Source organism: Calypte anna, chromosome 18, assembly GCF_003957555.1.
Source record: "Calypte anna isolate BGI_N300 chromosome 18, bCalAnn1_v1.p, whole genome shotgun sequence".
Taxonomy (NCBI): domain Eukaryota; kingdom Metazoa; phylum Chordata; class Aves; order Apodiformes; family Trochilidae; genus Calypte; species Calypte anna.
Genome location: NC_044263.1, coordinates 2779291 through 2802006, shown reverse-complemented (window position 1 = coordinate 2802006; position 22716 = coordinate 2779291). Strand labels below are relative to the sequence as shown.

The following is a 22716-nucleotide window of genomic DNA, read 5'->3' as shown; positions in this document are numbered from 1 at the left end:
CATTCTTTTATGCCCATTTTTTTAATTATAGCCCTTCTTTCAAGTTAGGAACATGGTTGGTTTAAATGATGCTGTCCTTTCGTTTTCAGCCACCCAGCTGCGGTTTGAATAAATTGATGGAGAATCAAAGGAGGGACTTTAAAGGGAAAAGGTTTGATGGACTTGGACTCCGAACCAGATGAGGTTTTATGATGAAAAGGGTTTAATCCCAGCACAGGCATCTCTTCTATCAGTCGAGCAGTACAAAGCAATTCATATATATAGGTTCACGAGAAATGATCTTTTTTTTTTTTTTTTAAACAGCACAGATCTCTTCAGGACTTGCAAATGTGGCATTAGCTAATATTCAGAGAGCTGATTTCCTTTCATCCACCAGAAGCTTATGATTATAGTACAGTTCTCGAATTGGAAATGAGAGCTGCAACACAGATTTAAAGCCCTGCTGTCTGATTTGTATTCAATATACATGTCACTGCGGGACCAGCGAGTCTGGGCCGAGCTGCTTCAATAAAGGGAAAAACAGTTTCAGCATCTGAATTTCAGGGAGGGGGGGGGAAAAAGTACCAATTAATTCTTACCTGCTCTGCCTGAGTATTGTGTCGGATACTTAGGAGATTGCTGTGGTTTCTAAAGCTGTGCAAACAGCCCCTTGTGATACCAGTTCTTTGGCAACTTTTGCATCAGAAAATAGGTGGCATTAATCAGGGCTGGTTTCTAATGCTGGCGTTTATATGGAAGGCCATGTTTGTTTTGCTGTGCAGGAGTTTCAGGGAGGTTTAGGAGAGACAGCCTGGCTATTCCTTTATAGCAATCTCCTTCATTAATGTGGTAATTAGGCATGCATGTGGAGAAAACTGAAATCTCTGTCTCAACAACTGCATCATTATTTGTCAGAAATAGCATCGTGTGATAACTGAGAAATACCCTCGCCAGTAGTTCCCTGATCTTCATGTTGGGAGAAATGTGGTACAGAGACATGAGCTCTTATACACAATCAGATTGTGTCCTTCCAAACACTGATGCTTTCCAGGAAAGGAAAAGCAGTAGGTTTCCACAGTCTGCAGTTGACATCCTCTGGAAACACTGTGCTGCATTGTTGTACGGAAAGGAGACTGCTCCCTTTTCCCTGCTTTGCCTCCACTCAACATCTTTTCCTTCAAGTTCCTCCCCACAACCTCTGTTCCCTGCCAGAGTGTTCAGTTTAGGGGTAATGCATTGCTCCTCATCTCTGAATGCAATGTTGAGATGGATTTTCTTTTTTGGAGGGTGGGTGGGTAGTAATTATAAATATGGAGCTGCATAAATGGATGTACTCAGTGGGTTATTTCACTTTACTGATATTTCATAGACTTTGTGTTTAGCCTGCATGTTGATTTTATGTATAAAATATAGATTAATATTTATTTGGAGTCCAGTAGATTCAAAGCAGTTATATCTAAATCAGTCTGAAGAAATCCCTGCCCAAGGATGCTATGGCCTACTTGTCATTCCGAAAATGAAAGTGGCATCAGCTGAATTCAAGGGCAAAGTGAGAAGGATGAAAAGGATAGAGATCAATGTAAAGGTGCCAGAGGAAGATACTGACCCAAAAAAACCTCTCAATTCCAAGAAAAAAGTGTTATGCACAGAGGTTTCATTTATTTTGTACAGATCATCCTGGGATTGATCTTGTCTTTCTGAACTGGCAGGTGTGGAGCAAGATGCTTCCAGAAAGTCTCAGAACTCAGAGGAGCCACTCTGAGGGGTTGAGTACAACCAGCACTTGAGGATGAAGGTGCAGAGCAGGAGAGCAGGTGTGGGATCAGCTGTGGATGTGTGCAGAAAACACACAATAGGATCTGTCAGCTCCTGCCTTGGGCTCCAACCTAACACCCAAGTTGAAGACTTTCTTCTCTAGGACTTTCATCCTCAGGGGGAGGTGACAAATGGATCTGATATAAGGATTGCCACTGGAGATGCTCAACTAGAATGTGCTTCTTTCAATTAGGAGTTGATTTCAAATGGGAGAAAACCAAAAGTTGTACCTGTGTGTGTAATTCTGCATCTTCTTGTGCAGAATTTACCACATCTCATGGGTTAACAGAGGTACTGCAGCCATTGTCACTGCCTGGCAGATACCAGGGTCCTTTGGAAAGTTGGAAGCTGATTATTTCTTTAAAGGGTAAACCTGTAAGTGACACAATTTTTATTTCTGAAGCTGCTGGGTTTCAGGCTTTCTGCCCACACGTATTGCCATTCAAGAGACTGAGAATGAGGGCTTCATGCTTGGTTAAAGGCTGTCATCTTCAATACAGCAGCATGCCAGCAGTAATGAGAGTTTCCTGCTGTATTAGCTTCTTTAGTAGAACAGAACAGTACACACAGGCTGGTGCATTTATCTTTAGTCATCAGCCCAGAGAATGAGAGCTTTCAGCTCCTGAGTTGGCTTCCTGGGACTATGCTGGAATTTTGAAAAATTTTCTCTTTTTCAGTCAGGGCAGAGCTTGAACATCAGTGTGAACTTCATCTCTTCCTCAGGCTGCCAATTGAGGTAGTGCTGGCAGATGGACCTGACCAGGAATTAGTATCTAAAGTTTGTGCTTCTACAAATATTAAGTTCAGAAGGAAAAGATGCAGATCTCAGCATCAACAGCTGACTCCTTGGACTTTGTGTCTGCATCTTCTCTTACGTTTGTCCTGTCAAATTTTGCAGTTTCTGTTACAGTCACCATAAAACCCTGACAGGAGAGGGTAAAACTTCTGGAATATTCCAAAAAATGTATCTAAATGCAGTGTGATGCTTGGTGGGGTTTTGGAGGTTGGGGTTGTTTAGGTTTTTTTCCTTCTTGAGAAGCCTTTTCATTAGTTGACATGGCAAAGCCATTTCTCATAGACAATACAGCCTGGACTTCTTCTGGGGACAAATTAGGAATTATAAGGTGTTTAATTTTGCTGCTTAATAGGGATGAATGTCTGTTGTAATCCCTAAATCTGTAATACATGGTGGCTGCAGTTAAATCAGAATTACATGTTGTTGAGGAAACGTTAATGCTTTTCAATTTAATGCATGGGAAATTGAAATGCAAATGTTTTTGAAATGCTCTGACTTCGGGCAAGCTGGACACAGAAATAGTGTCAGATTGACAGGGAGTTCTTCCCAACCCACTGCAGAGGTCTTTGCTCTCTAGGTCTCTGTTCCATTGCAGGAAAGTCCTATTCTTCCTTAAATATCAGTAGCTTTTCTTCACTTTCAGAACAAGCTTTGCTCTAAAGTTACTCCACAGCTGAATCTATCTCTAACATGAACAAAAAAGGAGTATTTTCCATTCACATCCTGAAAGACAGAAAAGAAAACTTGATATTTTTTTTACAAAGGGAAATGGGGAAGACTGAATGTGGAATTTGGTGTGATTTTTCATAGAATCATAGAATTAGAATCATAGAATTAGCCGGGTTGGAAGGGACCTCAGAGATCATCTAGTCCAACCCTTGACCCACCGGAGGTGTATATTTTAGGGATAGATTGTTATGGTTTGTATGATGCAGCAAACATGGATGTAGATACAGATTTTTATTTGTTTTTTAGCCACTCTGAATTTTATATTCTGCTTCCATTGTAGGGGATCACTGCATTAAGCAGATATTTAGGGCTGAATTTTTCTTTTTTTTTTTGTCTCCATCATATTTAAGTTACATTAATGCACTTATATAGATTATTAGGTGCCCAGTTGTATCTTACATTTCTTAATAGAAAGAGACAAGGAAAAGAATCCTTCAGGTAGTCCTTTCCAGGTAGGGCTCTCAGTTATCTTATTCACATAATTTTGTTTGGACAAAGAGAAATACATATGTGAACATCTCTTTCATCAGATAAAAAGGAGAAAGGAGGCTGGATGTTTTAATTTCTGACTCACTAATCTTCTTTCAAAGCAAATATAATAAATCATGTTAGAAACTGATCCATCTTCCAGACAGGAAAGCCAAGTCTTTTCCAGGTCTTGGAACTGGTAAATGGAAACTGTATTTTCATTTATCTCAATTTCAACTTGGTAAGTAATCCTTTTACTCACCAGTGCACTGGATTGTTCAGTTCTGTGTAGGTTTGAGGTTCTTCCATTTTATTAGGAAAGCAGTGACAATAACCAGCCCATAGGAAGTTCTGCTTTCTAGCCTCTATTAACTAAATTAGAATCAAATGGTTTTATGTAAATTAAGAAATCAAAATAAGCTCTGTTAATTTGAAGCTCTTTGTGGAGCTGTTCAAATGGATGGCTGATTTTCTTTCTTTGCCCACCCCTTTTCCCCCCCTCCTTTTTTTTTTTTTTTTTTTTAAGCCCAGTTTGTAGCTTCAGTGCCATTTACATTAATGAATTAGGCAGCTAAATGGTTTCTTTATGAGTCCAGATCTATTTCAGTGCACTCTTGAAAACAACAAAAAGCAAAAAAAAAACCCAAAAACAAACCAACCCAAAATAAACAACCAAACAAAACCCAAACAAAATGTGTGTTTTGCTTAATGCCATGTCACAGCAGATCTTGAGAATTCTTCCTCCCAGGCAGTCATAGATGGAGAAACAAGAAAGGTGCTGAGATTTTCAGTGCAGTTTTTTTTTACTGGGATTTTGATACCTGCATCCTCCATGTCTCTTTTCAGGCTTCAGAAATATCTGATGGAGTTAGTGAAGAGTTTGGGGGTTAGATTATCTATGGAAATGTTGCCTAAGGATGTCTTCCTATACAAATGACATGGCTAGTTTCTTTTTTTATTCATTTTATTCCAAATGGAGCTCAGCAGCTTTAACAACTTTATTGTTCTTCATCAATCAGCACTTCCATCATTTTCCAGGAAATTGCTGAAGCTGGAGAAGAAGAGTAGGCAAGATGCAGCAAGTGCATTACTAAGAAAACAAATTTAAAGGGTGCTGGATTTCTCTGGGGACTGTTACATGCAGGGGAAAACCAAAGTTGTCCATGGTTTTTTTAGGGTTGTTTAACCTCCAGCAGCACTGAGGGTGGTGTTAAACCTGCCCCCAGCCCTAACACCCCAGGAGATGCAAAATAAGTCAGTTTGGTAGGAATAGACTTCCATCAGATCCAGAAATCCTAAAGCAGTTCTCAGAGCATAGACAGTGCTCAAACAGTCCTACTAAGGAAGCTTACAAAGGTTTGATATCTAAAAGAAGCTTAAATCTGTTAAAATGAATAGAAAAAAAAATGTGTAAGTTAGCAGCTCAACACCTCACTTTACAAGTCCTAGTGGATGTTTTCAAGAGAGGTGTCAGAGGTCCATTTGCAAAGGTGAGAAAAGCTGTGATTGGGATGAGATGGAGCTGATAAACCACTGCTTAAACCCTGGAATACAGGGATTCAGATTTACACTGCTCAACAGCAAGCATTTTACTGTTAGGACTGTGCTTGCCATCTGCACTGCTTCTACATAAGTTTGTTGTTTTGTGGGTTTTTTTGATAGTTGAACATATAATCTCTTTGTGTCTAGAGAACTGCACCTCTTCGCTCTTCAGGTTACTGAATACAACTGTGATGTTTGTAGCTGTTTTCCTACCAGAAAATAGCTTAATTTGGTATTTTACAGCCTGATTTATAAACTAAGAATATTCCATTTATAAATGTAGCTATACCAACCCATCAGTGCAGTGTAGTCAAAGAAAGATGTGTTCCAGTTAACAAGTTGTGCACCAGCCTTACAGACAGGATTTTTTTTCCTTCAAGAATGAAGTATGCACAAAATACAAGCCTGGAAAGAAATGCATCTCTCTGAGTAGTGAAGTTTTAGCTTTTGCTAAATAGTATCTTATATATAATATAAAATTATATTTTAGTGTCCCCAGGAAGTACCAGAGTGGTGCTCAGGACTCCTTCTAGCCATGGGGGTGCTGGCAGAGCTCCTGCACCTCCGTGGTTCCCTCCGGAAGAGTTTGCAGAGCCTGATGCTTTTTGGAAGATTCTACCAATGCTTTTAGGAGGTGAGACCAACCTGTTGGTCACTGAGCTGTTGTTCATTTCCATTTCACACCATTTCATTTATCTGGGCCCTTAATTACCATATTGAGGGGCCTATGTGGTCTTACCCAAAAGGCATTTAAACTTTCACTGTGTTATAGATTGGTCTGTGAAAGCTGAGTAGTTGTTTATTACTGATCCCTGCTAATTTGTGCCCTGCCACATCATTACCCATGTGAGAATGTGCCTGACACTTGCTGAAGCAGTTTTCTTTGCAAATCAGATCTCTCTATTTAAGGATTCATGGTATTGACAAATCAGGAGAAAAAAATCGATAATAAATTCTTAACCTATTTTAACCAAAATTGCAACAGTATAGAAAATATAGCTGGTTAAAGTGGAGATAATTGGGTTAATTACAAACCTTTAGTTGGAAAATGACATTAAAAGCTTGAGTTAGTAAATTTTAATGACTTGCTAGTTCAAAGTTCTTTTAAATATCAGTTTAGATGTGAGATCTCTGCAGATTTGGACTGCTGCTTAAACAAAAAGATTGCTTTTTTCAGCACTGCTGTGCACCCTTTGTCCTGTTACAAAGGAGCCACAAAGGTAGCTGCCAGCTGGCTGAACTGCCCAGTTGATATTCATCTGGCATGGAAAAAAGCAGAGGTGTACTGGGACCAGAGAGTCTGACTCAGTAGGATGCTCCATGGACCAAAAGATCAGAGAGGCACCAGGATGGTGCCTGCCCCTTGGTACTGCACAAGTCTTTTATCTCTGAAGGGTAAAAATCATGGGGATAGTTCCCGAAATCCAGAAGGAGATCAAGTGTAAGACTGATTGTTGTGACTTGCTGAAACTTGCTGTTTGAAGCACAAACCAACATTGCACATCTTTGAAGTTCTAACAGTGATGGGGGTTTTTTTTTTTGAGAGCTGCAAACAAATCGGATTTGTTTACTTTTTCACAGTCTTTTATGTTAGATGCATTGCTTATTTTTGTGATGCTAGAGGAACTGGTCTTATCTGTTTCTCAGCACTTTATAAAGCTTTGTTTATTAATAAGAAAGCTAAACTAGTTCAAATTCCCACTTCCAACAGATAATCCCTTGGAGGGTGTTTGGCACTACATATGTCACCAGTTGCTGCACTGGGACAGGATGCTGCATCCACCTCTTCTGGGACATTGCACTGATTGGGGGGAAAAAGGGACTCATTGTCACCACCAGATTACTGGGTGTTTCTACTTTGTTCCTTATTTTCCTTGAAATTCTTCTTCATCATCAAAGTGAGATTTGTTTTTACTACAGACTTCCTTTCCCTTGGCTGGACTGATCTTTCAGAACAATCCACTCCCCAGTAACAAGTGTTGGGGATCCCTCATCCATCTCTCTCAGTGGGACAGGACACAAAGAAACAAACCTGCCTTTTAGAGGGACTGGTGGTTTTTCTGAGCTCCCTGTTCAAGTGCAGGCACTAATTTTAATGTTCTCTCAGGTGAGAAAATGCTGACCCAAGGGTGGTGAGAGAGCTGGCAGGAGAGCTCGCCAAGCCTCTCTCTATCATCTATCGACAGTCCTGGCTCACTGGGGACATCCCAGATGACTGGAAGTTGGTGAATGTCACACCAATCCACAAAAAGGGCAGGAAGGAGGACCCAGGAAACTCCAGGCCTGTCAGCCTGACCTCAGTGCCTGGCAGGGTTATGGAACAGATCATCCTCAGTGCAATCACACAGCACCTGCAGGATGGGCAAGGGATCAGACCCAGCCAGCACGGGGTTAGGAAGGGCAGGTCCTGCCTGACCAAGCTGAGCTCCTTTCATAATCAGGTGACCCGCCTGGTGGATGAGGGGAGGGCTGTGGATGTGGTTTACCTGGACTTCAGCAAAGCCTTTGACACCGTCTCCCACAGCATTCTCCTGAAGAAGCTGTCAGCCCACAGCTTGGACAGGAGCACCCTGTGCTGGGTTAGGAACTGGCTGGAGGGCCGGGCCCAGAGAGTGGTGCTGAACAGGGCTGCATCAAAATGGCGGCTGTGGTGTCCCCCAGGGATCAGTGTTGGGCCCAGTGCTGTTCAACATCTTCATTGATGATTTAGATGAGGGGATTGAGTCCATCATCAGCAAATTCACAGATAACACTAATCTAGGCAGGAGTGTGGATCAGCTGGAAGGCAGGAGGGCTCTGCAGAGGGACCTGGACAGACTGGAGAGTTGGGATGATCCCAAGGGGATGAGGTTCAACATTTCAAGTGCCGGGTCCTGCACTTTGGCCACAACAACCCCATGGGGAGCTCCAGGCTGGGCACAGAGTGGCAGAAAGGGACCTGGGAGTCTGGATTGTCAGGAAGCTGAACAGGAGCCAGCAGTGTGCCCAGGTGGCCAAGAAGGCCAATGGCATCCTGGGCTGGCTCAGGAACAGCGTGGCCAGCAGGTCCAGGGAAGGGATTCTGCCCCTGTGCTCAGCTCTGGTGAGGCCACAGCTTGAGTCCTGTGTCCAGTTCTGGGCCCCTCAGCTCAGGAAGGAGATTGAGGTGCTGGAGCAGGTCCAGAGAAGAGCAAGGAGGCTGTGGAGGGATCCAGCACAAGTCCTGTGAGGAAGGGCTGAGGGAGCTGGGGGTGTTGAGGCTGGAGAAGAGGAGGCTCAGGGGAGACCTCATCACTCTCTCCAACTCCCTGAAAGGAGGTTGGAGCCAGGGGGGGGTTGGGCTCTTTTCCCAGGCAACTCTCAGCAAGACAAGAGGGCAGGGTCTCAAGTTGTGCCAGGGGAGGTTTAGGTTGGAGATGAGAAAGAATTTCTTTCTGGAGAGGGTGATCAGGCATTGGAATGGGCTGCCCAGGGAAGTAGTGGATTCTCCGTGTCTAGAGATATTTAAAAAGAGACTGGATGTGGCACTCAGTGCCATGGTCTAGCAACCGCAACGGTGGTTCAAGGGTTGGACTTGATGATCTCTGAGGTCCCTTCCAACCCAGCCAATTCTATGATTCTATGAAAACAGCAGCACATGGAGAGGCAGCAGCTGGGATCTGTCACTCAGATAGAGAGGTTATTTATGGGCTCATATTTTAGGATATTATCCTGGAAAGGATTATTGTGATTGTGTAACTTAGCAGTTTATGTTTGAGGGATGTCCACTCAGAGGTTTTGGGGGGATTCTGTTGCTTTGGTTTTGTTGGGTTGTTTTTTGTTTTTTTTAATGTCATATGCAAGCAAAACTAAACCCAGCAAATTGAGAGCTGTGCAGTCACATGCAGCTGAGCCCAGTGAGGAGAACTTCTGGAACTTGAAAAGTTGTCATGATCCACTTGAGGATTACAGTGGTTTTTTGCTCTTCAGCCTGCGTCCACAACCATGAAGAGCAAGGAAAGGTTATTTCAACTTCATCTGCTGGGAGATGTTGGTCACTTCCAGTAAAGCTGCTGAACACCTCAATGATCTAGAGCTGAGCCCCAGGGAGGAAGAGTGGAGTTGATTTTAACTGTTTTTGTGAGTTTAAAATGCCCTCAACACTCTTTGAAGCAAAGGAGGGTGATGAGGTGGATGTGGTTTGGTGCGTAATGCATTACTGAGACACTGAAGTCCATCACTGAGAGTAGAAAAGATGTGGTCATGCTCTGGCCTCTTGCTTAGAAATTCATCCAAGTAAATGCTTCATGGAGCTGAACTAGGAGCTCCTGAAAAATAAAGGAGTTTGTTTTATTTTTTGTTTAATTAGACTGCAGTCATTTGGTCCATTTCTCTTCTCTGGTGCATGTGACTGGAGCAGAGTTTTAGGCATCGGCAACAGATTTTAATTTAAACTTTTTGCTAGCTTTATATTTTCTTATGCAATTTACTTTTGAAAATTAAGAGCACATGTTTTCCTTCTAAATAGCATGCAGAACATTTATTGGCATTTTAAATAAGCCAAAGTGAGTGAGCAACCTTCCTTTTTTTCTTTCAAGTCTATTTTTTCCCTACAGGCAAATTGCTGTGGGCTTATGACCCACCCTTTTTATGACACTATTTCAGCACAGATATTCTTAGTTAGAATTCTAAGTTATTCCTTTGAAACAGAAATAGAAATCACCATCTCAGCTAGCAGTTTCTGCAGCTATGGGATTGTCATATGTGCACAGACATACATGCAAGTGAGCCATAGAAATTCATATGAAATTTCTACTCTCTCAGACAGTTTACAGATTTATGTTTTTATTCCATCTGGGATGCTCTGTTAGCTTGTGGTTTCTTTCTATTTGTTTTTCTTTATGTGGATTAATAGTCATTTTACAGAATGCTTTCTTGTTTGGGGCATGTTGCCATGGTATGGCCATCCTCTGGAATCACTGGGAGCTTTGGTGTTCTTTGGAGAAAAGATAGAGATCTCTTTTATTTCATTTACTCATACCCATACAACCAAATCAAAGGCTATTACATTATGATTTAAAAATTAAAAAAAAGGCAGCAAGTAGCAATAAAACTTTGGACCTATTATATACTGTGAAGTCCTTATTTCTTATGTTTAAACCTTAGCACAGGAATTATTTGCTCTGGAGTGTTCAAGATGTGCATTTTTCACAGCAGCTCTTGTACCCAACTTGTTTTTTGGACTATGGAAACAATTCAGTAGGTACAGATCACAAACCCAGATTAAATAAGAATATAAGAAACCAATCCTGAGGAAGACAATTCAGTTTTCCAAGGATGCTTTTTTTCCAAGCAAGCATCCTGCCTGCAGATCTCAGATTTAGTGATCCCATCTTTTGTTTTTCCACAGGATTCCTGAGAGAAGAAAGTTGTTCTTAAATTTTAAATTCCATGGATTTTTCACAACTGAGAATTTTGTCATCCTGAGTTGTTTTTTTTTTTTTTCCTAGTAGTACTTATTTGCCTACATTTAAGTCTAATAATAGTTTATTAAACCTGGCATGTGGGATAGCAGAATCTTAGTGATGAAAGTGATGTCCTGCTTGGACAGGAGCACCCTGTGCTGGGTCAGGAACTGGCTGGAGGGCCGGGCCCAGAGAGTGGTGCTGAACGGGGCTGCATCAAAATGGCGGCTGTGGTGTCCCCCAGGGATCAGTGTTGGGCCCAGTGCTGTTCAATATCTTTATCGACGACTTAGACGAAGGGATTGAGTCCATCATCAGCAAATTCGCAGATGACACCAAGCTGGGAGGAAGTGTGGACCAACTGGAAGGCAGGAGGGCTCTGCAGAGGGACCTGGACAGACTGGAGAGCTGGGCCGATTCCAACGGGATGAGGTTCAACTTTTCAAGTGCCGGGTCCTGCACTTTGGCCACAACAACCCCATGGGGAGCTCCAGGCTGGGCACAGAGTGGCAGAAAGGGACCTGGGAGTCTGGATTGCCAGGAAGCTGAACAGGAGCCAGCAGTGTGCCCAGGTGGCCAAGAAGGCCAATGGCATCCTGGCCTGTATCAGAAACAGCGTCACCAGCAGGTCCAAGGAGGTGATTCTGCCCCTGTACTCAGCGCTGGTTAGGCCACACCTCGAGTCCTGTGTCCAGTTCTGGGCCCCTCAGTTTAAGAAGGATGTAGAGGTCCTGGAGCAGGTCCAAAGGAGGGCAACCAGGCTGGTGAAGGGACTCGAGCACAGGCCCTATGAGGAGAGGCTGAGAGAGCTGGGGGTGTTCAGCCTGAAGAAGAGGAGGCTCAGAGGAGACCTCATTGCTGTCTACAACTCCCTGAAAGGAGGCTGTAGCGAGGTGGGAACTGGACTCTTTTCACAGACGACCTTCAACAAGACAAGAGGACACAGTCTTAAGTTGTGCCAGGGGAGGTTTAGGTTAGATATTAGAAAGAATTTCTTCACGGAGAGGGTGATTAGGCTATGGAATGGACTGCCCGGTGAGGTGGTAGATTCTCCGTCCCTGGAGACATCTAAAAAAAGACTGGATGTGGCACTCAGTGCCATGGTCTAGCAACTGCTCCGGTGGGTCAAGGGTTGGACTCGATGATCTCTGAGGTCCCTTCCAACCCGGCTAATTCTATGATTCTATGAAAAGTTTGGGGTTTGTTTCCTTTAGCAGTTTGAAGATACCCAAGTTCCACAGAGCTGTTCAGTAGTAAGCTGCTTCTGCAGTGACTTTGTTTATGGGGAAAAATAATCTGGCTGTGAGAGCTAGACTTATTTTAAAGTAATTGACAAGAACTGGGGCTGTGATCCCCAATATAGGCTTTTTCCAGGCATTTTGGAGAGATTAGATGTCTCTCAACATCATCTTACTGGCAGGGAAGTTGCTCCAAAAAGACTTTTTAAATCATATTAGTTTCACTGCCATCACCCTGTCTTCAGAGGCTTTCTTCTTTCCTAATCTGCTTTTGCCATCTATTAGATCCAACATTAATTCTCCTTTGCATATTAATTACTGTTAATTTACCTGTAACACTCAGCCCATTACCTTTTGGCTCCTCAGTTTGGAATCTGAAGGCTTGGAGCTGGTACTTTTTCCATGTGGCAGTAGGAGGCAATATCTTGTGCTCTTTAATTTCTAATGGCTTTGTGCAAGAATTATTGAGTATGCAACAAAGAAAAGCTGACAAATGTAAGAGTTGAGTCAGGAATTCACCCAGTCTCTGTTTTGGCTTGTGGTATGATTTATGAATGAATTTCCCCTCCATCATTAACCTTGAGTCCTCATCCTAAATATTTTGTAAAAGATTTTAGGAGAGTTCTGAGCAGTGTAATATCTTAGTTTTACTTACAGGGGGGAGAAAGTTTAAGGAAGTTTTTTATTTTAAAGAAGAGAAAAAAAAAAAAAGGAAAGAAATTAAAAACAAAAAATAGAGAGAGAAGGAAGGTGGTCGTGGGGGGGAATGAGTTCTCACAAAGAGCTGTCTCAGATTAAAAGGTAATTGTTGCTATTCCAGGCAGGATTTGTATTGGGACATGTATTAAAAACCCCAAATATTACCTATGGCACTTGAGAACTCAGACCATATAATCCTATAGAAATTGTAGCTCTGAGCATTTCTTTGGTGAAGTAAAAGCCACTTAGGCTAACATTTCATTATGATGTTGAGGAGACATTATTTTCCATAAGAATTACAAGAGTAATTCTTATTGGAGATTATAATTATATGTTAAAAGGTACTTTATGTTGTCTGGACAATTATATGCTAAAATGTACCCTGCTTTTTTTTTAAAGAAAAATTAAGCATGTATAAAGGAAAAGATCAGGAAAGGAAGGAAAGGATCTAGTGCAGATTACACTATATGAAACAGATGTCTGAGATAATGCTGATAGAGCTGAAGGATGTGGTGTGGCCTCTATAAATACTGCTGTATACACAGGATTTGCTCATTCCAGCTCTGCACACACACACTTTTACCTTTGGCACAGTAAGGAATAATGCCAATGAGTAATTAAGAAAGCATGGAAGCATAATGTCAATCTTGTGATAGATTTCCAAGGTGGTTAATATTATTTAATTCATGTTACAGCTGTGATAGTCAAAGAACCCAACTGCAGGCTTGAGAGGAGATGATAAGTCCTTTATTACACCTTACAACTCAAATGGTTTGAAAAACCAGGCAAGCTTTCAAGCCTTGATTTCTCTCTCTCAGATCACAGTATTTATAACAATCTCCTGGGATATTAATGTCCAGGGTTGTGTTGCTGATAGTCACTCACTTCCCAGCTTTGGTCAGAAATGAAGGTTTCTTTTTCAGAGATTTGTAGTGATGTGGTTCTGAGAGACAGCAAATAGATGGTTTAGCTGAGTACAGACAGTGTATTAAAAAAAAAAGAAAAATAGTAGTTGGGAAAGAGATCAGTTCAGAGCTCTAGAAACAGGAACTGACATTCCAGAGCAATGGAATATAAATATACAGCAATTTCCATCAGATTTTCTTATGAAGCCTTTAATAAGCTTGAGCTGAGTCACCTCCATCTCTTTGGGAGAACATCATCTCACTGTACTCACATCCCCTGGGAAGGAATTCCAGGGAACTGCACAGTTCCTTGTGGAGCAGGGAGAAAAAAAGGGCAAAATACTGTGGTGAGGTTTTTAGTTGTGGGTTCTGAAGTCTGTGTCTTGCATTTTGGAGGTGGTGTGTCCTATCTGGACCCTTTCCAGTCTTAAGGATGCTCTGCACTGGCCCAGGTCATCCTCTGGGAATGCTCCAGTTCCCTCACCTGAAGGAGAAGATTCCTTGATACCTTCCTGGTGCACATCAGCACCAGTGATGTAATACAGTCTGTAATCTGTAACTGATTGATAAATAATTGGGGATACACTGATATCTCATTAGGAGGCAGCAGGTTATCATCAGAAAAAGAAAGAAAAAAAAAAAGGAAAAAAAAAAAGAAAAAAGAAAAAAGAAAAGGAAAAAAAAAAGAAGGCCTGGACATTTTACATTGTGATTATATAAAATAACCTACATTTCTTGACCTCCTCCAAAAAAGTACATTTTGCTCCAGCCACACTTTGGGCAGCAGGGAGCTTTATTCATCTACATATATGAAAAGAGGGTAAAAAGCAAGAAGAGAGGCCAAGAAAAAGGAGAGAGAATCTTTAGAGTCTCCTTCTTAGCCCAACTAAAGGCTTGTCTGAGATGATCAGATGGTTTGTGGGTTGCTTTCTGGGTTTTTTTTTTTATTTGGATTTTTTTGTTGTTGTTTTATTTTTGTTTGGGTTTTTTTATATTTTTGTTGGGGTTTTTTTTGTTTGTTTGTTTTTTGTGTTTTTTACTTTGTCCTTTCTTTCAGGTTATCTGTGATTTGGAGAACCAAGTCTGCAAGCTGAGGGAAGAGCTGATCCAGGTGGATGCTCAGAGGAAGCAGCAGCTGCTGGAGCTGAAGCATCAGTGGGAAGAGGAGAAGCAGAGGGCAGCTCGGGACCACGAGGCTGCAGTGAATAAGCTGAAAGCAGAGGCAGAAATCATGACATTACACCTGAAAAAGCTGCACACAGCAGAAACAGAGAAGGCCTTGGACAAGGTAGGAGGTTGGACTCGGGCTGCTTCTCGTGGGGGTGGCAATCAACTCAAAATCACCTCTGATGTGTAAAGTTTCACTGCAGAAACACGTTCAGGGCTCACTTGAGTTGCACAAAAAAAGAGATTTATGCTGGAGATCTGGCACTGGATGTCCTGGCAAAAGGATGGAAGGTTTTGGGGTTCTGTCACAAGAGCCCCCAGCACACAGCAGCCCCAGAGCGATGCTGGGGCAGCATCTTCCAGCTGGGCTGACCCTGAGGTGCTTGGGAGATGGTGGTGAAAGATCCAGATGATTTCAAAGGCAAAACCAGCCAAAGACTAAAGTAATCACTTCTGTTTTGCTGGAGTAGAGAAGAAAGGGTGGTTCTATCTAACCAAGCTTTTTCTCCCTTATTAAGAGGGAAGGTTCTTAAGGAGTTCAGGTTAAAACTGCAAGGAAATTGGGTCTGGTTGCTCCCAGTGGCTGCTCTGCTTTTGCCTGTGTGTATCAGGCAAGGAGGTACTGTGTGAAAGTGTGAAAGGCTTCAAAATAAAAATTAGTTTCAGGGACACTGTTCAGTGGGGTCACTGCCTGCAGCTTGCTGAGCCTCTTATACCAGCATCTTGAATTCCAGTATTTCACCATTTTAGGGATGATAGGAGCTCAAACTTGAGAGTTTTCTTTCAAAAGCTCAACTAAAAAAAACCCTCTTTAATATTTATGGTAGACTCTCTGTAAATGTAACCAGATAGTTGTTGAAGTGTCTTTTTTTATATTTGTTAATGCAATAAATCATACGTTTTCTTGCAAAGCAATGTGCCCAGGCACAAATGAACAATCTGCACACACTGTTGGAACAGCTTTTGTGAAAGTGACATTTCATTTACCTGCATCAGGTTCTTGGTGTGTAATTTTAAACAGCATTTGGAGGATTATGTTGGAAATCAGCCAGCCTGAAGCCATTAAAATGACTGTGATCAACAATTCAGAATCTTTTCTGGATGGAAAGAAAGCTCTGCTTGGCATAATTATTTAAAGCCAAGGTCACAGAAAGTATTTAAACCTTTGAAAATCATCATTAAAGGATTAATTTTAACTCAGGAAGACATTGTCATTTTTGCTTAAAAATGGAATTTGAATCTCAATTCTTTTCTTTCTTTGATCTTTTTCTACATGTGTAGTTATAGCAAAAGAAAAGTTAACTTCTTTACATCCTCAAATTAAAGTTACAAATAATCCTTCATAGGGCAATATCTTTAATAGTCTTGAATTGTCATTCCTGTCAGAAATACTGGGTTTTAATTTGTTGGATTTTTTTTCTGTTTTTCAAAAAAAAATTGCTAATTTTAAGCTATATTAACTACTATTGAAAATGTTATTATTTAGCTAGCTTCCCTGCTTCTACCTCTAGTTAAAAAAGCACATATTGTGTTAAAGATAGGAGGAGAAAACTAAAAAGAATCTCTGCTGGAAAGCCTTCCACAAACTTGGGAGAATCCTTGTATTCACTTTCAATCTCCCTTTTCCATTCTGCTTCGTTTCTGTCTTCCTAAGGTAGAGCTGTGGAAAGTGGCCACAAGTCAAAGTATCTTAGAGGGAAAACACTATTTAAAGCTCAAAAGTTACTCTTCCAGCTAACTTAGTTCAAATCTTGATCCTATTGAAGTCAACAGAACTTTGATGAAGAAGATTTTATCCAAGAGAGGGGGAGTACATCTTAATTATTGGGACATGAGTCTTGAAATTCGTTTTTAAAAGGCTTTTTATTTTATCACCCAATCCTCTTACCTTGAGATTTAGAGCAAAGTGGGAGAAAAAAATTTTATTCTCAACTTTTTTTTTTTTTTTTTCCCCAATCCTGTAAAGATTGCTTAAAAATCCAAGGGGAAGCTCAGTTTCCCTGTGTAGGCTTGGAACAGCTGACTGTCCAGATTTTCTGAAGGTCAATCCATTCCCAAGTGAAGGATCTCATGCCTCTGTGGTCTGTTCTCTGAGTACCACTGATTTCTCTGTGGGTTGCTGTGGGTAATTGTGGATTGGTTTTCACGTGAACATGATGAAATACAAATGAAAAGGCTCAGACTTCAGTGAAAAGAAAAACTGTAGTAAAAATGGGGAGGAGGTGGAAGGTTCAGAGAGCAGTTTTCATTGCAAGAGGCCATGTAAATATTTGGGGACATTTATAGACAGCTTTTCAATATTTTAAGGGGACATAATTTTAATGTACTGAGGCCTTTCTTTTTCTGTTGATTAAAAATATCAATTTTATTCTTTATTGTAATATTTTAGTTGAATCATTTTGTTAGGGATTGCAGCACCCAGTGCCAGAAAGTTGCTCAACAAGCAACTGTATGGGGATGTTTTTGAATCTGGGGTTCTCAAAGCAAATCTATTTTCACACTTATTACATCTCCCCATCAGCAGGGGGTGAGGAGTGGGTAAATATTCATCAGGTTGCCAAGTGGCCCAGTGGAACCTGCACTACAGGAAAAATAAACATGGCATCTGGTGTTGTGGAAATAATATTGAAGGGAAAAGTCCATAATTTCCCAGTGCCCTCCCTCTTGTAGGGTTTATTTTCAGTTCAACACCATGCCCTCAAAATGAGCTAGGGCTGACCTTAAAATATCCATATTGAAGCTGTTGTGGGCATGGTGCAGTGGTAGATTTGGCAGTGCTAGGTTAGCACTGGATGATCTTCAAGGGCTTTTCCAACCCAAACAATTCCATGATAAGTTGGGTACCTCTGAGTCTTCCTGCCAAGTGCTGCCCCCTGAGCTGCAGGAGCACTGGGGGAGGTGATGGAGGCTCTACCTGAACAGAGAACCACCTTGTTTTGTAAGGATGACAAATTTTAATGGCTTTAAGGTCAGATAAACCACGTTGGATATGAATTAGACACAAACTAATGGGTTTAGGTTGACTAAACTATAGCAGAGAGGATTTGAAATGGTGCTCATCGTGTTCTTAGGGCTGCAGGACATCCATAAGATCTTTCATCTCTCTCCAACATAAAAATAGCTTGAGAATGTCTCCAAATAATTTTTTGTCTATTAAATATCATTTCAGAACCCATTCAATCCAAATGACTTTTGATTTACTTTTAAAAGGCAGATTTAAGTTGCTTGCATTTCATTCCAGCGAGTGATTCTGGCAGTTTCTGATGGGATGGGAGCTTTATTTTTTTTTTATTTGAAGTCATACCTCATTAGGATGAAACGAAACATAAACTGTTTAAGACCTAAACATATTAGGGATGCCTGGTCCTGTAGTTAAGCTCCACTAATGAGACATTTCAGTGGGATGCAGGTGTGCTTTGGGGTGTATCACCAGCACTTGGGGCAGGAGCCTTCATCAGCCAGGTGGAAAGGGCTGTACAAAGCCTGGGAGCCTTTTCAGCTTTGCCACAAATTACTGAAAGCAAGAGGCATTTCTAAGTGTGTGCAGATGTAAAGCTTGGCTGACACAACAGGTTTGGAGCATCCATCTGGGGTGTTTTCTTGGCAAAGAAAATGAACGTTCGGAAAGCCTGACCTGAGCATTAGGCATGAGAGCAATGCTCAAAGGAAGCAACCCTGGGACTGCAAATTTCTCACAAAAAAACCTCTTTGAGCAGCCCACGTGAGTAAATTGGAATGGGAGAAAAAAAGGTTGGGTTTGGGTTTTTTTCCCCTCTCTAAATAACTTTTATTGACTCCTGTATTTAAGTAGATATTCTGAATCGTCCTGGTAAATCTTTATGCAGGTTCCAGGAACATCTAATTATTTCTCAGTTCTGCTTTTCTTGTGGAGAAGTAATTTACATTTTTGTGTGTTGACTGTGCTGAATGCACGTGATATTTGATTACAGGATGAAGCTGTAGTAAAAAAAAAAAAAGAGTCAAACACTTTAGTTTCTGCAAATCAGATTTCAGTGCAGTTGTGAAATGGTTCCCTCTGGAGAGCTGGGATTCTGAGGTGGCATGAAACCTAGCCAGAGCCCTGCAATTCCTGCTTCTAGGCTTTAGTGATACAACTAAATTATTTTTTCTGGTATTTTAAATAAAAAGTGACATTTTAAATGTTTTCTAGTCTATAGTTGTTACAGTCACTTCACCTGTGTGGTGGGAAGTAGATAGAAAAACTGAAATGCCCAGAAAATTCCAAGTGAAGGTTAAATTAAAAAAAAAATAAAATATATATATATATAAATCAGTTCAAAGTATGGTACTTGATGTGGCTGTTTCCCTAATGAAGAGTAAAAACTTCATAGAAAATTGTTTTGTCATCTGCAGTCAGTGTCCTGGAGTTGGAAGCTTCATTTTTAGAACAACTTCTACTTGCATTTAGTTTGCAAATAAGGTGACCATGTGCCTGGAGAGCTTTTCAGCCCTTCTTTTATCATCAAGCTTATGATGCTGGATTAATTAAGCAGCCCTAGGGTGCAGTCCAGTTGGCCATGCTCGTTGGGCAGACTTTCCTCCAGCATATGTAGGAATCTCAGTAACTCCCAGGATCTGTTCCAGCACTATTGTCAGTGCTCATCCAGCTGATGTCATGCTGCTCAGCACTGGCAAAGAAATAGAAGATGAAGAGAAATAAAATGACATCTGCAGAGGTTACAAAAGTGCTTCAAGAGATGCTCTGTTAAAGACACTGAGTTTCCCTGAAGCAGTTGAGTTATTTCTGCTCATGAAGAAGCACCATGGCATGATTTCTGATAGCTGATGCTCTTCAATACTGTCTCTGGCTGTTGTTCTTTGCCAACTCTACATTTCATTAACTACAAGAGTCAGTTCCATCTTTGTGTCTGAGATCTTCTGGGAACTGGACCATTTCTGCAGCAATTCAGGCAATTCCTGCTTAGACTTTGTGGCATAATGCAGTCCTTGACCTGAGTGACACCTTTCACTTCATTAACTTGGACACTAATAGCCCCACTATAGACAGCTTCATTTATAGAAGCATTGAGATTTTTCAGACTCATTGCAGTGATACCCTGGTTATTTACATGGGGGCAAATAGGTCAACCATAAAATGTGGACATGTATTCTTCCAGAATATAATGATATCATTAAATTGGTATCTAATGATACTGGAGACAGATGGTTTCTCTCCACCAGTTCTTACATATTGTGGCATTTTTGAGACTGAGATTTTTCAATGTTTGTTTGCACTCCTGAACATTAGGTTTACTTTTTAACATCTTCATTAATGTTTGAGAGGAGATCAAGCCCCAGGTCATTTGCATTCACCAATAACCTCAGAGGCTTAAAAATTAATACCACTGATGCAACACTGTGAAGAAATGAGAACCAGACAAGAAGAAGCATAGTTGAGCCAAATGATAAATTATGACAAAATATGGAATTAAGATAGCTTTCAGCAGGGCAAGGACTGATAAAACTTGTGCTCCATCATATGGCCTGTCTTTCAACACGCTTTATTCACTCCCCATCAGATCAATTATAGTTGGGTAGTTGGTTGAGAAATTTGGTTACGGTGTTTTTTTTTTTTTAAACCAACTGTTATTAATCTCAGCTCTCTGTCTAAGCAGCATTCACATCTTCTCTGTCTCCTAATTCTTGTCAAGTCTGTGTCCAAACACCAATTGCTTCTTGTTCTGCCTCAACCAGGACACTCTGCTTTTTCTCAATTCTATAACTTCCAGGTTGTAGCTTTTGCTGTGTGCTCGTAAGATCAAGCCTCCCAAAACCATGAAGATGGTGAATAAGGTGAATGCTGACTGCTTCTTTACCTCCCAGGAACTTGGGTGTAGTTGCTGGGAACTAAGAAGAGATTAATTCAAACCTGGTGAAAGAAGGTACCTCTCTAAACAATAGTTAGAGAGCGTCTTGAATTGATTTCCGTGGAGGCTGTGGAGGCAGATGTTATCAGCAGCTTCAAATTAACCACTTTTATGAGCAGTGTGTTCATAACCAGGCACTAATGGGAATAAGCAGGGATTTAACTTGTAATTTCCCTCAGAGGGCAGCTGTGGGTGCTGGAGGAATAGGAGGGGTACAGCCTGCAGAAGGGAGCCAGGTTTCTGCAGGCAGCACCTGGAGGAGAGGGCAGTGGACTCAGTGGCCCAGGAGCCTGATTTTGGAGGACATTACCTGATGCTTTAAGTACAAGTGACATTTTCAACATGAACTTTCCTGGTTAAGAAGTGCAGGAGGCTTTTCCAGTGGCAGAATGACTGTTCTAATTATTTTTTCTATAGTTTCCTGAGCCTTTCTTCACTATCCAAACAAAATGTAACACACCAACTTTATCTTGTTATACTTAATTGCTTATTATTTTAAGTTTATTAAATATTTTTAAGGCCCAAGTGACTCATTGCCTCAATTTTTAATTTTTTTTTCCACAGTACTATGTCTCTTGGAGAAGGCTGATTAAATGTAGGTAGTTTTCTCTAATTTATCAGCTTTGCTTATCTCAACATCCCAGGGCCCATTATAACATTAGGGAAACCATTGGCTTCTCTCCAGCCCAGTAGCTGGTTGTAATGTGAGATATTTATTTATTTTCTTTATTTTTAACTCAGCCAATTCATTCTTAGATTCTTTCAGAATTACTGAATGAAGAGCATCTGGTCTGGGGGCTGAGCCAAGGGGGAGAGGACAAATCCTGCACCTGATGTCCTGGTGCTGAATCCCAGTGCCTGCAGTGATTGCTACTGGTTCCACTGGGACACCTTAATAACTGGTGTTTGTTACCAAACCCAGTAAATGCTAAGAGGAAACATCTCCTCCATTCCATGCCACATTCTTACTTGGCTTGCAAGTTTCTGGGGTGATGAATTCTTTCCACAATTTTCTCACTTGACCATGAGGATCAGCACAAGGCAAAGCAAAAGCTGCCCCATGAATCTGTGCATCACATCCCTGCTTAGGGCAGGATTGGGGCATTTTTCCACTGTAGTTTTGTTTTAGAAAAGATGCTTAGTAATCAAGACCAAACTAATATAAAACACTTGTCTTGCATATTTAAATTCTGGCTTAATTAAAGCAATCTTTATGCTTATTTGTTCTTTCTTCCTATCTTTATAATAGAAAAAAACTGCAAGTGGGTGGGTTTTTTCCCCTTTTTGGAGGGATAGGAGTGTTTGGGAAATAGAGACAGGGTAAAACAATGTCATTATTCTCTCAGTCTTTAATATGAAGAAAGAAATATTCCAAACTGACTTGCTTACAGCTGCAGAACATGTCACCGAGTAAAATCCACCTTCATTAAATGGGTGAAAAAGAGTTCTAATTGTTCTGAAGTCCTTATGATCAGGCTGCATATGCTTCATTGTAATGTGATACTAAAGTACCTCAATTATGATTTGTATATTTTGGTGCCAGAAGGTTTTTTTTTTTCTTATGCTAAATTCTTACGTTCTGTCAGCTGCTGGGCTGTCATATAGAGATACAGTAAATCACATTATAGTTTGTCATGGATTACACAGAGCAATAAATTTGGGAACAGAGATCAAAGTCGTTTCACAATCACATCTGAGTGTAGGAGGGGTGTTTAACTTGTAGAAAATCTGATTTAGGTGAAACTGTTGCAGTTCTTGTGTGAATTGGAAATGAATTTGGGTGTTTGCTTGAAACTGAATAAGGTACAAATCCCCCAGAGAGTTCTCCTCTATTTAGTTCAGTTAATTCTGACCTGCAGCTGCAGGACAGAAAATGGATAAATAATTAAACACAGGGAATGTTAAGAGTCTCACAATGTCTTATTTATATTTTTAATTGCTTTAATGATTGAGCAATATATTCCATTCTCTTTTTAATTGGGGCTTTGCTGGACTTGTGCATGGTTACTCATCAGTGCAGTAATGCTTGCTGGCTCTGGGAAGTTGTCATTCTTTTTGGGGAAGCTT

The 22716-nt window shown here is 41.0% G+C and overlaps 1 protein-coding gene across 1 annotated transcript in view; it reads left to right on the top strand.

Annotated features, from left to right (window-relative positions):
• The window catches only part of CEP112 (centrosomal protein 112), a 158778-nt gene that overhangs the window by 86466 nt on the left and 49596 nt on the right, over positions 1-22716 (top strand). The window contains exon 22 of the mRNA XM_030461669.1: positions 14652-14882. Within this exon, the coding sequence (XP_030317529.1) occupies positions 14652-14882 (231 nt within the window). The remainder of the gene's footprint in view (positions 1-14651; positions 14883-22716) is intronic.